General features: G+C 38.3%; 1 protein-coding gene across 3 annotated transcripts in view; it reads right to left on the bottom strand.

The window, feature by feature from the left end:
* Nucleotides 1–237: 237 nt before the first annotated feature.
* GTF3C6 (general transcription factor IIIC subunit 6) overlaps nt 238–12,101 on the bottom strand; it is a 20,234-nt gene continuing 8,370 nt past the window's right edge. For all 3 annotated transcript variants that reach the window (XM_044676713.1, XM_044676711.1, XM_044676712.1), the window contains exons 3-6: nt 3,895–3,958; nt 3,750–3,794; nt 3,533–3,646; nt 238–1,333 (exon numbers count right to left, since the gene is read on the bottom strand). In XM_044676713.1, the coding sequence (XP_044532648.1) occupies nt 1,032–1,333; nt 3,533–3,646; nt 3,750–3,794; nt 3,895–3,958 (525 nt within the window). In that variant the 3' untranslated portion in view covers nt 238–1,031. The remainder of the gene's footprint in view (nt 1,334–3,532; nt 3,647–3,749; nt 3,795–3,894; nt 3,959–12,101) is intronic.

The raw sequence follows: 12,101 nt of genomic DNA, 5'->3' as shown, positions 1-12,101 counted from the left end.
CTAGGTTCAAACCCGGCCTCAGCCACTTCCCAGCTGTGTGACCCTGGGCAAGTCACTTGACCCCCATTGCCCACCCTTACCAATCTTCCACCTATGAGACAATACACCAAAGTACAAGGGTTTAAAAAAAAAAAAAAAGAGTAAGCACTCCCACTGGCTGCTGGGAAGAGGGGCAGGGGAACAGCTCCACCCAAGTTCTCTGCCTTTCTAATAATGAACTCTGGGGGCGATGGCGCATGTGCCCACAGAGAAGTCTCTGCATGCCATCTTTGACATACATGCAACAGGTTCACCATCATGGTTATAAGAGCATAAGTCTATAACAATTCTGAAAATTAAATTTTAGCTAGTCTTTCCAAGATAGAGCTTTGGAATCATGATACTAGAGGAGAAAGCCTTGAGCATCAGGAAGTCTCAGGTTCCTACCTGACATACTATCTATAGGACTCCTGGATAAATCATTTAACCTCTGAGGGCCTCTCACAACTCTCTAAAATTAAGTTGAAGAATGGGGAAGAGATAAAGGATGGGAGTTGTATCAGCAATATGGAGGGGATTTCCATAGTTAAAAAAAGTAAAATCATTTAGTACAAAACAAAGTGTGTAAGAAATCTATTTCCCTCTTACAAGTGTAGGATGAGATAGAATCCTCTCCAGTAAGTACTAGAATTTTTCCTGGTTATCCTCTCAGAGGAAAGGTTTAAATATGTAATTATGTTATGCCTTGGATGCCTCTACTTAAGCTCCCATTAGTCCTTTAAGTCCTCAGGAAATAGTGTCTTTGCCTGCATACAATACCCATTTCAGCCAACTTCTCTAATTTAGAGAATCTGAAGAAAAGTTCTTAAAAAAAATTTTTTTCTGAAGAATCGTCTGATTTTTGTTTGGGCCTGACTTATCCAAATATATGCAGCTGTACTATCGTGTATGGCCAATAGATGTGGAATCCATGAAGAAATAAAAGCTATATACTCAATTCTCCAAAATCAGAACTCCAGTTATGCCCATGGTTAGAACCTATAGGAATGTCGTCACCTAGGAGTGGCTTCCAAGGTAGGCTCCTGAGTTTCCATAGAAGTAGAATCTTCTGTCTCAGAAGAAGGGCTGTCAAGAAGAGGCCCAGCATCCTCTATTTCCAAGTGGTCTGATTTTTCCAGTTCATTGCCCAAGCCTGTGTTCTCTTTGGTTTGTATTTCCTGGTCTTCTATTTCCAAAGTTTTGTCTGGGGCTTGAGCTGCAACTTCCTCATCTTCCTTTTGCTGTGCAAAACTACAAATCATGTTGGGTCTATATGAAAAATCATTGTCCTTGATCTGCAGCCATTCTACACCACCTGCTCCAAGAAAGAAATAATTATGCCAAGAAATAGAGGTAGGGAGGGGAAAACCATTACAAGTCAACATTTTCCTCAATTAATATAATTTTAGATTGATGTAAAAAATAAAAACACATTGAGATATATGTGTCATTGATTACTGAGTATTCTTCTGCAAATCTTGAAACATGAGGGTGCCTATAGTGAAAAACTACATAAAGCCAAAAAGAAAAAGAAAATGTAGTAATCCTAAAAAAATTTTTTAAAGGGACGATGATATTTTACTTGCCTATCACAGAGGCCTTTCTTTAAAAACCTAATTCTATGTCTCCAAGTGATATCTTTAACTAGAGGTCTCCTGAAATTAACTCTGCCATCAATGATCTAATGACCAAATCAAATGATCATCTTTAGAGCCTTCAGTGTGTTGGACTTCTTTGAAGCATGACACATTCTCCCATTCCCACATTTTTTGGATACTCTCTCAGCCTTTGGCTTCTGAAATATAACATCCTCTCTTGGTTTTCCTAATTCTCTTATTTATTCATTCTCTCAATTATTAGTTCTTCATCTTCTCTCCAATCCTGTTATGAGAATATTGCCCAACATTATGTCCTAAACCCTCTTCTCTTTGCTCTCTGCATTTCATTCTATAGCTTCAGATGCCTTTGTGTAGATCTAAATCTTCAGTTCTGGCTATTCTCCCAAACACTAGATCCAGACATACAAGTAGCTACAGAATACAGGTCCATAAAATTATACAATTTGAGCTGGATCAGTCAAGACCGTCTAATCTAATTCCTTCATTTTACAGGCAAAAACTGGGGCCAGGAGAAGAGAGGTGATAACCAAAATCACAAAGGTAATAAATAACAGAACTGGGATTTCCAAATTAACATCCCACTAACAGACACCTCAAACTCAACATGTTAAGAAGCATGTAATTCTCTGCACAACTGTTGATCTTATTACTAATTTTATGTCTCTACATTCACCTAAATTCTGAGATTCAAAACCTCAGTCTGATGTTTTGACTTTATTTTTCCTTCAGCTTTCTATATCAATAGTTAAGATTAAAATTTTCCAATCCTACCTTTGCAATTATTCTCACATATCTTTTTCTCTATATTCCTACTTCTACTTTCTTAGTACAAGGTTTCACAAGTTACCTGACAAGTTACAAGTTATTCCAACAACCTCCTAAAAGGTTTTCTGCTTCTATTCTTTCTTTTGTCAGCCTAATCCATTTTTTTTTACCATTGCCATATAAATCTTTATTTACAAATATGGTTTCGTTATTCCTCTATTCAAAAACCTTTTAACAGCTCCCTATCTATCACTAAATAATGATAGTGCCTAGTAATTAAGACACTATCCTACCTTCCCAGTTTTCTCCCATTACTCTCTTTCATCTGCCACTCTAAACTCCAGTCAAATAAGACTACTTTACAGATTTTAGGCTTGCCCAGTTCTATGCCTTTCCTCATTTTACTTCCTATTCATGCAATGTCCTTACCCCTTCTGCCCAAAGAGTTCTTAATCTATTTTTTTAAACCCTTACTCTGTTTAGTAACAACTCTAAGACAGAAGAGTGGCAAGGGATAGGCTATTAGGGTTAAAGGACTTGCCCAGAGTTATACAGCTGGGATGTGTCTGAGGCCAGATTTGAACCCAAGGCCTCCCAACTGCAGGCCTGGTGCTCTATCCACAGTACTACCTAGTTGTCCCCAATCTACTTTTTAAAGCCCAATTCAAATACCCTTCTTCCATGAAGCAATTCTCTGGTTCTGTAGCAAATTAATTTGCAATTTTCTGCTGCACATAAATACATAGGTCTAGAAATATATTTCCTTTTAAACTATAAGTCAGTCCCATGAGAGCACTGATTGTGCCTTATCCAAACACTTTATTTTCTCCAACACACAACTCTGGAAACTAATTCAAATATAATTTCTCAGAATCAATAGCATAACTCATTTACTCTTAATGAATTATTGTCTACTAAACTACCTAGCTTCCTCTTTGAATTAGTTTCCAAGTATTATCTGGACATTAATATATTAGCTCCTTGAGGGCAGAGGCTGTTTGTGCTTTTTCTTCATATCCCCAGTCCACAGAAAAGTTCCTGACAGAATAAACACTTAACAAATGCTTTCTGACTGACTGATATAAGTCTTAAGTCAAAATCACCACTTTCTGAAAATGATGTATACCAACCTATGTTTTCTTCTCCCTCCTTCTTCTCTGTCAGGAGTGTTCTTGTCATACTCAGCTTCTTCATTGTGTGGCATTTATATTTCAGCTCTGTTTTATGGTTACCTTCTGAGTCAACTATAAATAAAGTTAGCTCAATTACTACAATGTTCATTTCCACTCGAATGATTTAGGCTCCATGACCCTGATATTAACCTGGGGAATCAGGGTGATTACTTACCTTGGTCTGGATTTTCTTCAAATACAACACAAGTCCCAAGAGTATCTATAGGAAAAGTACAGGACAATTTGTTGGAAAATGAGGTTCTTCTTAGAAAGTCACATAATTAATTAAAAAGGAGTTTCAGCCAGTAAGCTCCTCTTACCTTCATATTCCCCAGCAAAGACATAGCTGTCCACTTGAAGAATAGGCCTCTCTGTGTCAATTCCCTATGAAATGAACAGTATAAAATACAGTTGTAACCGGAAGAGACTTCAACAGGTTACCTCAAGGAAACCTTTAACATATACATACTCCAAATAATACAATAATAAGTAAATTAATAAGTTCAATAATACAATAATAAGTACATTAATAAGTACAATAAGAAATTAGAAGTTAGTAGCCATAGTAGTTGCAGTCCAAAGAGTACTTCTTTGGCGAATTTTCTATCAATTCCATGTAAAGTCAACTCTGAAAGATTAACTAAAGGAAGGACAGTACTAGTCAACTAAAATTTCAAAGGTAAAAGATACTAAATGACAACTTACTCAGCAACAATCTGCCAGACACTGTGCCAAGCACATTAGTCAGGAAGAGCAGCATTAAAGTTTAAAAAAACAAAACAAAACAAAAAACTGGTCCTTTTTATCCTAAGAGGTTTTTAGAGCCCAAATAAGGGAAAAATTAATTTATAAAAAAACAGTTATTGCCCCAGGCCAACTCAGAAAAGTGGCATTTTGCTTCCCAAAAGAGGAAGCATGTGGTCAGGAGGAATATGATTCTAGAGTTTGTTTGTTTGTTTGTTTGTTTTACCCTTAGCAGCTACTTACTCCTGTACTTAGCCTTAGACAAAAGGTTTCCTAGCCTGCCCTCCAAACAAAAGTTAATTAAATCATTAAATCAGGTGTGACATACTTAATCAAGGTATGAATTTTGTTGTTGTTTTTGTTTGTTTGTTTGTTTTAATTTTTAAACCCTTAACTTCTGTGTATTGGCTCATAGGTGGAACAGAGGTAAGGGTGGGCAATAGGGGTCAAGTGACTTGCCCAGGGTCTGTTAAGGGAGAAACCAGGGAAAGGTGCCTTGAAGAGTAAATATGGGTCCAGGTGGGTGTGAGAGAGAGGAATGACAGGAAGGGGCCCACAAGTAGGGACTAAAGTTTAACAGCAAAGGGGTGTCTGTTACTGAATTGGCTGTTAGGTGCAACTGCCACTCTGAAACACCAAGACTAGGCCTATGGTAATCAGCAAAGTAAAGGCAGGAGTTTATAAATTAAGGCAACACATTTAATCAAGGACAAACTAAGATTAAGGATGGGAATAGGGTTTACTACATCTAAAAGCTAAGGGCAAACTACAGGGGCAGGGAAAGGACTTGACTACACTCTCCTATGATCTAAGCAAGGCAGGGCCCAAAGAAAGCTGTACTGGAGTCACAAGGGAAAAGTTCCTCCCAACCTGGTTCCAGCCAGGTTTGGTCAGCTTAGCTGAGGACCTGAGGGTGGCTTTACTTGGGATCTCACAGCTATTCCAGGGATGGTTTCAGGATGCCAGGAGTCAACTCCACCAGAGCAGGCGATCCAAGGTATCCAGATAGGGAAAGTTTGCAATGCTGTCCACCAGATCACAAACCACTTCCCTACTCGGTGCTGCTCTGCAGGTCTGATGTCCTCTGCTGTAAGCCTTCACCACTCTCAGGATCCCAGGGAATCTGGATACAACTCCCCTAGATCTGAGATCTCCCAGGGTCAGCAACAGTTTGTGCCAACCACCATGGAGTCCTTCTCAGGTACAAGCCACTTCCTCCTTCCCCTGCATTCCATTCAGAATGTCCATGACCTCTAGCTAAGGCCTACTTACACACCTACTTTTAAACTTATGCCTCTTACAGTTCACACAGCTGGGAAGTGGCTGAGGCTGGCTTTGAACCTAGGACTTCCGGTCTCTAGGCCTGACTCTCAATCCACTGAGCTACCCAGCTGCCCCTAGGTGTGACATTTTTTAAAGGGACCACACCCTTACTTGTAAATTTTCACACCCTGTCCTTAAATGCTGGCCAGTAGTGCTATCTACTGACAAAAAACATAATTACAAGCAATCTAATAATTAAATTTAAACATGATAAGAAAACTATTCAAAATGATTTTTGATAGCATTTCCAAAGATAGAACAGCATTGTTTTTTTGGTATTTAAATTGGCTCATAATCCCAGAGAATATATCACAGTGGATATACTTAGCATTGTTCCTGGGTATGCATATGATAGCAGGATGTGATCATCCATCTATCTCTCTTTAAGAGAAGATTGACAAATAGTCTGAATAATCTACAACCCATCCATTATGAGAGTCATCCACTCTATGCCCAGTGGGTGTATGGGGACCTTCAGAGATGAGACAAAAGGAACCTAAATGGATAGGGAAGAAACTTTAAAGAGATTGGAGGTGGATTTTAAGCCTTTTCAGACTCCATTGTTTTATTAATGTTAACTCTTTTCAGTTTTGTTTCCCCTCCATAATAGTGAACAAGTCTTTCTAACACAGCTATTGGAAATGAAGAAAAGGACTCTTGAATTCAGTGCCCGTATCCTGTCACATATATTGTATTTGATGATTGTTTTAATTTTGTTTGGTAATTGTCACATATATGATGGAAGGACTTCATCAAACTGGTTATAACCTGTATTAACAACCTTTAGAGAATTTAATGAGCTAAATAGCTCAATTTATTGTAAGGGGTTTTCAGAAGTAATTTTTAGATATTTAGTAGCATCCACTTCCTCTGATCATTTGCCTGCCGCTGAGTCCTTTGTAACAAGAGGTACGGGTTCATTTAGTAGCTGAAGTGATTATTATATATCCCTCACTTCTGCATTTGTTAAAATATATAATGGATGAGATATAGAACAGTCTCATACCAGAGGAGCTGGGAAGATGTTCCTAGGGTATGGTACCCCTGGATTGCTCCCAAGAGGGAGCATCTCACAGGAAGCCTAAATAGCTTTCTGCATATATATTTTTTTAACTCTTCAGCTTATTTTACTCTACTTCTCCACAGGAATGAGCTTAATTCTTGGTGACATTTTAGACCAAAAAAAAAAAAAAAAAATTAAAAAGAGTTTTCGTGAATGGTACAGAGGTTTGTACTTTTTTCTGGGCTCCTCTGCCACATTTTGAAATGATGGCAGTAATAAACTTTGTTAAAAATATCTCAGCCAAGGTTGAAAGGTTTGCTATGTCTATAGAACTTATGACAAGTATTCATGAGTTCATAGGTTTTTTTAAATATCACGTGCATTGGAGAAAATAGTCCATAGAAAAGTGGACACTGTTTTTGAGAATACATTGAATTCCTGAATTTTATTTTATTATTGCTTTTCTTTTATTTTTCAAATAGAATATTTGAATTTTCCCCATTCTTATTTCTTGTACTTAAAAGAACATATAATCAGTATTAATCTTTTTTGGTTCTGCAGTAATAGAAGTTAAATATAAAAATATATTTGCTATAATATTAATTCATACCCTAACGCTTTAGACTATGGAAACCTGCCATTTATTGATAAATGTTATGGGACTGTGATTAATGTTTGTGTCTGATTCCAGAAGGAAACAAAAGAGCCACTATACAATGCAAAGAAGCACAAGGTCAAGAATACCAACCAATCCCAATGAGATTGATGAGAATCTATACAGTGCCATAGAAGCACAGACTTAACCTGAATAGTGCCAAAAAAGGGCACAAAGGTCAAAAGATGAAACCAATCCAGGTAGGACTGTTGAACTTCTACGCCAACATAAAAGGACTTGAACCTAGTGTAAGACTCAAGTTTGCAGCACTTGACATATGTTAAGACGCAGGACTTCTTGAACCACACTCTTTGTAAAATACTTTCTATCAAGTACCTGAAAATTGACTGTTCTGGCTTCCCTATCCCTGAGAATAAAGGTAAATCAGACCACGGAATGACACTTCCCTTTTACATGAGTATCTAGTCCTTTTTTCTCTCTTATAGTATGACAACTTTCGGTAGTCCTGGATGCAAATGGGTAAGTGCAATATTACTGCATTTTGTCCAGATTTGGGGACAGAAAATACTTTAAGTGGACCCTAATACAAGGGCCTATTATGAATTTACTCTTGTTTACTTAGAAATTTTATATACATAGGTTTTTGATATTTTGATTCTGATTTTCAATTTTTTTCCTGATTCCCAAAGTTTAATTTTTCTTCTATTTGTTTTTCTTTTTATATTTTGGTTTTTCTTTTGATAATTGACTCATACACCCCATAACTCAACGATGTGTTCTCAGCTGATCTGTATGTTGGTCAATACCCACTTTAGGGGGGACTGTACTTACATAAAAATCTAAGATTTAAAATTTTGTTAGAGAAAATTTTCAGGAAAAGAAGCCTGCTAACTCCTTGAATCCAGAAGACGAAGCTTAGAGAAGGTGCCATAAAGATGCCTGCAAAGACCACACACTGCATCAAGAAGATCTAGAATTGAACTTTGGGATGTGAATTTGAACTATTGGGGGTTGAAAACAATTATTTTAAATGTAAACTTTTATGCCAAAGGGGACTGCCCCCTAATTGGCTTTTTGTCAATGCACTTAGCAAAACATTGGTTTTGCTTTCTTTCTATCTCTTCTACTTCCCTCTAATCTCTATTGTAGTTAGAAGATTTTATAGGGGTATAAGATGATTACATCAAATGATCAATTGGGGAGATGAGTCTTCCAAATGATTACAGGGGGGGGGCTGTGATAATTAGATGAAACCTACCCTGCCCATTTTTAGATTTAATCACCAAAGGTATAAACACCACCACTTAATTCACAAGTGGGGAAGCCTGAAACCCACATGTGCGAAAGTGGGTGACAAATCAGAATTGACTGACTGCCCCCCCGAGCAGTCCTAAGCAAAGCATTTGTTGTGATTGGATATGTAAACTAAGAGGAAGGCACAGGAAGTGATGCAAAAGAAGCACCTTTAAAAGGGAATGACAACTTCCTATAAGTCAGTTCTTGTTCGGTTTCTGGAGCTGAAGCTTGAGTGGATGTTCTGCTCTTCTCTTCGGCCTAGAACTGGACCTGGAGGAGCTCTGGCTGGGACCTTGGACTTGGTGAGATTGTTCTTAAATCTATCCCTAGGAACTACACATGGTGAGTGAAAAAGGCTCTCTTAGCTTCCTTGGAGGTACTAACCTCCGGAGGGGCCCTTGATTGGAAAGAAGCCCTTGTGACTAAAACCCTTATTATTTGACTTTTAGGGCTCTCCAGCTGGGACCTCTGGAGCCCTACCGAAGTAAAGCCAGGGATTGATACATAGTCTAGCTCGTTAAGCTAGATCTCTTACTCTACCATCTTCCCATTTCTCTACTTTCACTCTCTCCTACATTTTATAAATAAATTACTAAAAAATCATTTAGGAATTGACATTTATTCAATTCCTTGGCTACCACTCATTTAAATATCTAGTCCAACCAAAACCCCCCTTTTTTCCTTTTTACAGGATACAAAAAGAGGCAAAAAGCAGTCCTTGACTTCAAGGAGCTTACAGTCTAATGAAGGAGACAACAAGCAAATAAATATGTTCACATAAACTATAGACATGATAAATAGGGAAATAGTTAAGAGAGAAGAAACTAGAATTAAGAGGGGCTGGGAAAGACTTTCTATAGAAGATAAAATTTATTGGGAGCTAAAGAAATCCATGAAAGTCAAAGACAGAAATGAAGAGAGAGCATACTAGGCATAAGGGATAGTCAGAGAAAATTCACAAATCCCAGGAAATAACTAAGAGATATCTTCTCCTACTTAATGTCTCCCATTCTTCTCCATACTTATCTTGTTTCTCACTGTCTCCACATGTCTCTATTCTCCCCTTGACATTCTCTCTTCTTCAGTAGCAGACCAAAGATAATATATACTTTATATTTTTCTAGTGTTTGAATAAATTATATTTCCTATTCTTAATGTAAAAAGGAAGACTAAATGGTTCATATTTCTCTTAAATAAGGTCCTGATATATGGCTCTCAAATAATTTTAAGGAGAGTAACAATTGAAGAGAAGAGTTTATCTAAGATAAAAAAAATGGTCTCTAGCCCCAAATTACATCATCTGATATAAATGACTTAATTTAAGAGATCTGTATGAAGAGGAAGTCTACCTCTTAGGTATTTAATCATGCTTTACAGTCATTTACTATTTTAAAGATAATGACTATTTTCTACCACCTGTACATAGCAAATATCACACTTAATATAGAAATTTTCTATAAACAAAATTTAGCCACAAGTATAATGAAATACTTAGCTGGCAAAGAACTTGTGATAATGACAGCTTACATTTTATGCCCTTCAAATCCAGTCTTAGACACTATCTGTGTAATATTTGTTATATTGAAACTCTGGGAGCAGAGAGTCTCATCCTTGATTGATGGGTGAGGACCATTGGATCTTAGAATGTTCCCAGGGGCCATGAGGACAGGGGAGAAAGCGGTTGGCCCAGGGGAGTATAAATACCCTGGCAGCCCTGACTTTTGGTTCCTTTCCTTCCCTTGGACTTGAGATCTGTGGATCCTGGTCTTTTGGGGATTTGTCACTTGCTTGGATCAACCTTGCAAGATCCTCCTGTCTTGTACCTGAACAACAGTGTCAACCTGTACCCAGACCATCAATCTTCTGATTCTACTGCCCCTAGATATTTAGGAAATCAAATCATTTGTAGTTGTCTAGGTTTCCCAGGGCCCGGGAGGGATCCGGGAAGTGGGCAGGAGAAGAAGTGGGTGGAAAGGGGTGGACACCTGAAGGCTGTTTAGGCATAACATCTAGCAGAAAGAAGAAGAAGCTGAAAGACATCAAGCAGCATCTTGCTTACTCTGGTTTGGCTGTGGCCAGGCTGAGCCAGAGGAGCTAACTACCAGAATCAATTACCTGCCTATAGCTCTGAGGGTTTATTATCATCAAATTAGTTAGGGTTTCCCAATTCCTCTATCCATTCCCCAATACCCATCTTTGCTAATTATAGATAAAGCCTTTCAAGTACCTTCCTGGAGTGGTTATTTCATAGCTTCTCTGGGAAGGGAGATACGAAGCCAGATAAACCGTTACCAAGGCTGATAGAGCCCAAAATCTATTATCAATCAACCCCAGGTGGGACCTGAAAGGATACCATCCATTGACCTGAAGGATCCTGCCTGGGCACTGTTATAAAGGAGGGAGGTGTCACATCATCTAGCTAGGTGGCAAGCCTCAGTTGATCTTGCCCTAGCCACCTATCTGGACTCCACTGCTGTCACACAATTACCAGTGGTAGTATCCAGTTTAGTTTACCTTCCCTCTTTCTCCATCCATCTACTTTTATTTTATAACATACTGGGTAAGTCACTTTACCTCTGTCTACTTCAGTTTCCCCATCTGTTAAAGAAGGATAGTAACAGCACCTATCTCCCAGAGTTGTTGAAGATCCAATGAGACAATAATTGTAAATCACTTTGCAAACTTTAAAGTGTTATATAAATGGGAGCTACTATCATGAGCTACTATCATAGTGATTAATGGTTTACAAAATGCTTTCCTGACAAGAATTCTGTGATAGAGGCAGAACAAATATTAATTCCTACTCCCATTTCACAGAAGAAGAAACTATAGCTCAGAAAAACTGTGACATTGTCCAAAGTCACACAACTATGATCTGTCAGATTGTTCAGTCTGAAATAAGTAACTAAATAAATGCCGGGCCTAATAGGAGTTGGGGTGATGGAGGGAATGTTTTGTTAAATAAATTAACTGCCTAACAAATAGGTAAATAGGGGAAACACAACCACTAACCCAAATACAAGACAGTCAGAAGTGAGTGATAATGATATGACAGGATATGGAATGACAGTTAACTCCCTCCCCAACTGCCTCCTTAGACCAGCCTGGGTTTCAGTTAAAACTTATGGGTTCTGGGGGCAGCTGGGTAACTCAGTGGATTGAGAGCCAGGCCTAGAGACAGGAGGTCCTAGGTTCAAATCCGGCCTCAGACACTTCCCTGCTGTGTGACCCTGGGCAAGTCACTTGACCCCCATTGCCTACCCTTACCAATCTTCCACCTATAAGTCAATACACAGAAGTTAAGGGTTTAAAATTTAAAAAAAAAAAATTAAAAAAAACTTATGGGTTCTTTAGTTGGTGTTAGAGAAGGAAGCACACATGGAAATATAAAACACTAAACACCATTTAATGAAACAAGGGAAGGTGACTGGGAGAGGTTTAACTGACTACTGAATAAGACCCAGACAACTATCAGTTATATTGGGCTGGCTGGTTTTTTAGCTCAAACAGGAGTCTGGCTGAATGGGGGGGGGGGGGGGGGGGGG

This window comes from Gracilinanus agilis, chromosome 4 (genome assembly GCF_016433145.1).
Source record: "Gracilinanus agilis isolate LMUSP501 chromosome 4, AgileGrace, whole genome shotgun sequence".
NCBI lineage: Eukaryota > Metazoa > Chordata > Mammalia > Didelphimorphia > Didelphidae > Gracilinanus > Gracilinanus agilis.
Note: the sequence above shows the minus strand (reverse complement) of the source record. Positions and strands in the feature narration are given on the sequence as shown.